The 3,881-nt window shown below is 55.8% G+C and overlaps 1 protein-coding gene across 1 annotated transcript; it reads right to left on the bottom strand.

The window, feature by feature from the left end:
- Positions 1-1,456: 1,456 nt before the first annotated feature.
- Positions 1,457-2,220, bottom strand: FIBRA_04316 (uncharacterized protein; the record flags this gene model as incomplete). The annotated part of the gene is made up of 4 exons (XM_012326129.1): positions 1,457-1,709; positions 1,767-1,958; positions 2,017-2,055; positions 2,111-2,220. The coding sequence occupies 4 exons, from the start codon at positions 2,218-2,220 to the stop codon at positions 1,457-1,459; spliced, it is 594 nt and encodes a 197-aa protein (XP_012181519.1).
- Positions 2,221-3,881: the final 1,661 nt, after the last annotated feature.

Genomic DNA, 3,881 nt, shown 5'->3' on the forward strand with positions numbered 1-3,881 from the left:
GTTTCTAGCAGTGAACGCTGACGCAGGAGACTAGGACCACGAACTGGAGGTTGTACAAAGCAGAGAGTGCCTGTTGAATGCCTCAGCCCGCTCAGGCAGGCTTTTATACACCACCAGAGCCCCCCACTCAGCGCTGGACCATATGCTCTCTCGTTGTGGAAGACTCGAAGAAGGCCTAGCGAGTGCATGGTCGCCATCGCTCACTCATGTGGTGTGTGTCCAGCCGAAGACGAAGGCCTGTATCTCCTTGTGTGTCACGCTTCGAGTACATGAGATGATGCGGTGGTGGTTGCATGCTTGATTCATGCAGTCTCCGAGCCACGCTGGCAACGGCCGGGATGTCTAGAATGGCGCAATTGCACAGACGTGGTAAGTATCTATGCGGATTCGGGGCTCTCCGGTTTGCACTTGCCTGATAGCTTTTTCCTACTTACTGATGGATATAAATCCAGTATCGGAGCACTCGAATCGGCGCGATGATCAAGAAAGAATGCACAGCCTGCGACATGGATGCGCGACCACAAGATGCGCTAAGTCAAGGTTCATATTCACATCCTGCCAGTGGCCACGGCCACAAATCGCTCGGAATGTGCTGCACAACTGATTGATTAGTACGGCGGCGCAAAATGTATAAGTTATGACCATCATGCGGCGGACAACGCCATGTTGGCATCTTCTCTTCGCGTTATGGATTCTGAGCTTCCACAAATTGCACTGACCGCCATGGTTCGTCCTGCCCGCACAATATAGAAAATCTGTCCGTATGGGCGCGGGCCTTCTAGTGGCTCGCTAAGAGCGAGAAATAAAAACAGAACGCTGTAGAATAAAAGGGAGTGGGAGAGCGGGGGATGCGTCGGTTCGGAATGATGGCGGTTGCCAAAACGGACGATGCACTCGATCAGAGAGATCGTTCGCCACATGGCTCTCCTCCTCCACCGTGGGCGTTGCGTTGGCACAACCTACTCACCGCCGCATCGCGCTTTCTTTTTTTGCCCAGTGTTATCTCTATTGTCTAAACATAGCGCTGTGGACTTTGGGAGGATGCGACGAAGCCCTCTTCTCCTCGTGGTCGTCACGCGGGTCTCCCCGCGTGTCGTCAAGTTCATGCGCTACACTCGCTATCCCTCATCACCCAGTCGCCAACCTATCTTTGCGGCTGACCACTGGCATGTGGCCACAATTCGCAAATCTACCCTGGCGAGCTCAAGCTCAAGACCGACCAGACACTCAGACGACACTGTGCACACCACACCAACTTTACTCTTATCTCCCCATAGATTGATTAGCGGTCCAGACAGTAGAGATCAGCTATACTACTACCGCATCGGCCATCACGAATCCAAGCGCGACAGCAAGAACCAGAAAAGAGACGTAGCGAGCACCACATGCATCATGTCCAGAATATCAACCCAGTCCGTTTCGTTGCCCTTTCATCCTATCATCTGCTCGGACTCAATCACAGGAACATGCCCGCAACAAGACCAACACCGCCGAGAACTGCCCCTGCGCCGCCGACGCGCAACGCACCCGCACCGCTGGTCTTCGTTGTTGACGTCGTCGCGGCAGTCGAAGACGAGGTCATCGACATGCCAGACATGGACATGCTTGTCGACGTCGCCGCGAGCGACTCTGCCTTGGCCTTGAAGGCGGCGTACGTGTTGCCCGTCTCAGGTGCATTCACGGCGAAGACCATGCCCTTCTCGCAGTGTCTGAGAAGGAACATCGACGTCAGCCGGACCAGGACATGTCAACAGGTGAGCACATACCCCGTCTGACGACAGTAGAACCAGAGTGGAGTGCTCGTGTTTTGGATGGTGAAGCTGTAGGAGGGGTAGGACGTCGCATTCTTGGCAACAGGCTCGAAGCCAGAGTCGACTCCCGTCGATCCATTCGCGAACGTGAAGTTGGAGCATGGCGAGGCGAACGTCGACTGGGTGATGGTGTGGTTCCCAGCGACACTGTGGGGTATGTCCGCTTCAGATGCCGGCATATCTCAACGTTATGACGGATACATACAATGTGAACATCAGAGTATCGCCAACAGTTGCGTTCACGCTGCACATGACTATGATGAGATACTTCAAGCGTGGTAATATGGCAATATACGCACGATGGTGGGTCGTACGAAAGCGTGCTGTTCACACCGACTTTGATGGGGATGACTTCACCCAGAGCAAGACCGACTGGCAGAATGGCAGCGACGAAAGTGGAGAAACGCATCTTGAGCCAAGTTGAGATGAACGTGGAGTGTTCGAAAATAAAGATCAAAGGGATGGAACGAGGGCGCTGGACCGTGCTACTACAAGAGCTGTCGACTAGAAACAATGACCGAAGAGTCGAGACTGCGGGACGACATTAGTATCGGCATCCTCGTTAACTATGTGCTCGTCGTTGTGCACGACAAGACGACTTACCCGGCTCGGGTATGCTGGAAAGCTGACCGACTGGGTGCGGGGGAAAAGAGGTGGATTGAGGGGTCCCGGTGTCCACCCAGGACATTTTATACGTGCAAACAGGTTGCCTGGCGACGAGTGAAGGCGACCGCCTTCATTCCTCATGGGGCAACGAGTGCATATAGAAGACTTCTTACGAATTTGAGCATGGGCCATCATGGCGACGGGCTCGATTGTTCTATCATCTCGCGTCGCCCCTGAGGCGCTTCGCATCTCGGTCAGGAGGAAATTGTCTGACTTGGGCACTGGATACCCACTATCTGTCATCAAGACAATGATTATTGTTTGCAGCAAAACTGCCAGTGGACAGCTAACGTACGTACAACAGTCGTTCGTCAACGTACACAACAGAAGCTACAACAACATGCACCGTAAACGACGTCGGGGAGAGCGCGCGATCACGAGGGGGTTGAACCCAGCTTACAGGGATGTTGAATCCCAGTAAACTGCAGTGTTGAACTGCAACTTTACACGCTATTGATGTGTCTCCATCACCATCGCATCTTCCTGGTGCAGGAGGCGACGTCGCGACACATTCTTCGCAGCATAAAAATATCCGCATCAACGCAGACGCGTGATCCCACACTCACAGTGACAGGCCAAAGCAGATGTTCTCCATTCAGTCGAGGATAGGCTGTGGACACTCTCGTCAGGCATCTATAGCAACGAGAGGACAAATGGCATCACCTCGCGCACACACATCTTCGATCGCGGTACCACTGAGATGTGATGCCTTGACTCAGATTGCACAGGTGACCACGATTAGACACGAGCGATGATTTCGCCGTGCATGAGAGCATACCAGCCATCTTCCTGCTTGGACCACTCAACCCACGCCTGCACCAGCTTGTCGAGGTCGTCCTGCGTCGCATATCCACCCTCGAGAGCCTTCTTGCCAAACGGCGACATGAGAATGCGGTCCCTCCACATATTGCCCCACCACTCGCGCTCCTCGGCGCTGCTGTAGCACCACGCGCTCGCGCTTGCTTTGATGTCCTCGCGCTTAAACCCCGCCTTTATCGCCCACGAGACCAGCCTGCGGCCCGCGACCGGCTCGCCGCCCAGGTCGCGCGCGATGCGGACATGGAGCTGGACGAACTTGTCCAGCTCCTCGTTCTCGGGATAAAACGCGGTGTTGACCATGTCGCCTTCGCGCACGGCGACGAGCCCCCCGGGCTTCGCGACGCGCCGCATCTCGCGGAGCGCACCGACGGGATCGGAGACGTGCTGCACCACCTGGTGCGCATGGACGATGTCGAACGTGCCATCGGGGAAGTCGAGTGCGAGCAGGTCGCCTGTGACGAACGAGATGTTCTGCAGGCCGCGGGCGGCGGCGGTGGCGCGCGCCTGCTCGAGCACGGAGGCTTCATATTCGAGGCCGACGGCGCGGCCCTGGGGCACGAGCGCGGCGAAGCCGGCGGGGGTGGG

Source organism: Fibroporia radiculosa, assembly GCF_000313525.1.
Source record: "Fibroporia radiculosa TFFH 294 genomic supercontigs, scaffold2802, whole genome shotgun sequence".
NCBI lineage: Eukaryota > Fungi > Basidiomycota > Agaricomycetes > Polyporales > Fibroporiaceae > Fibroporia > Fibroporia radiculosa.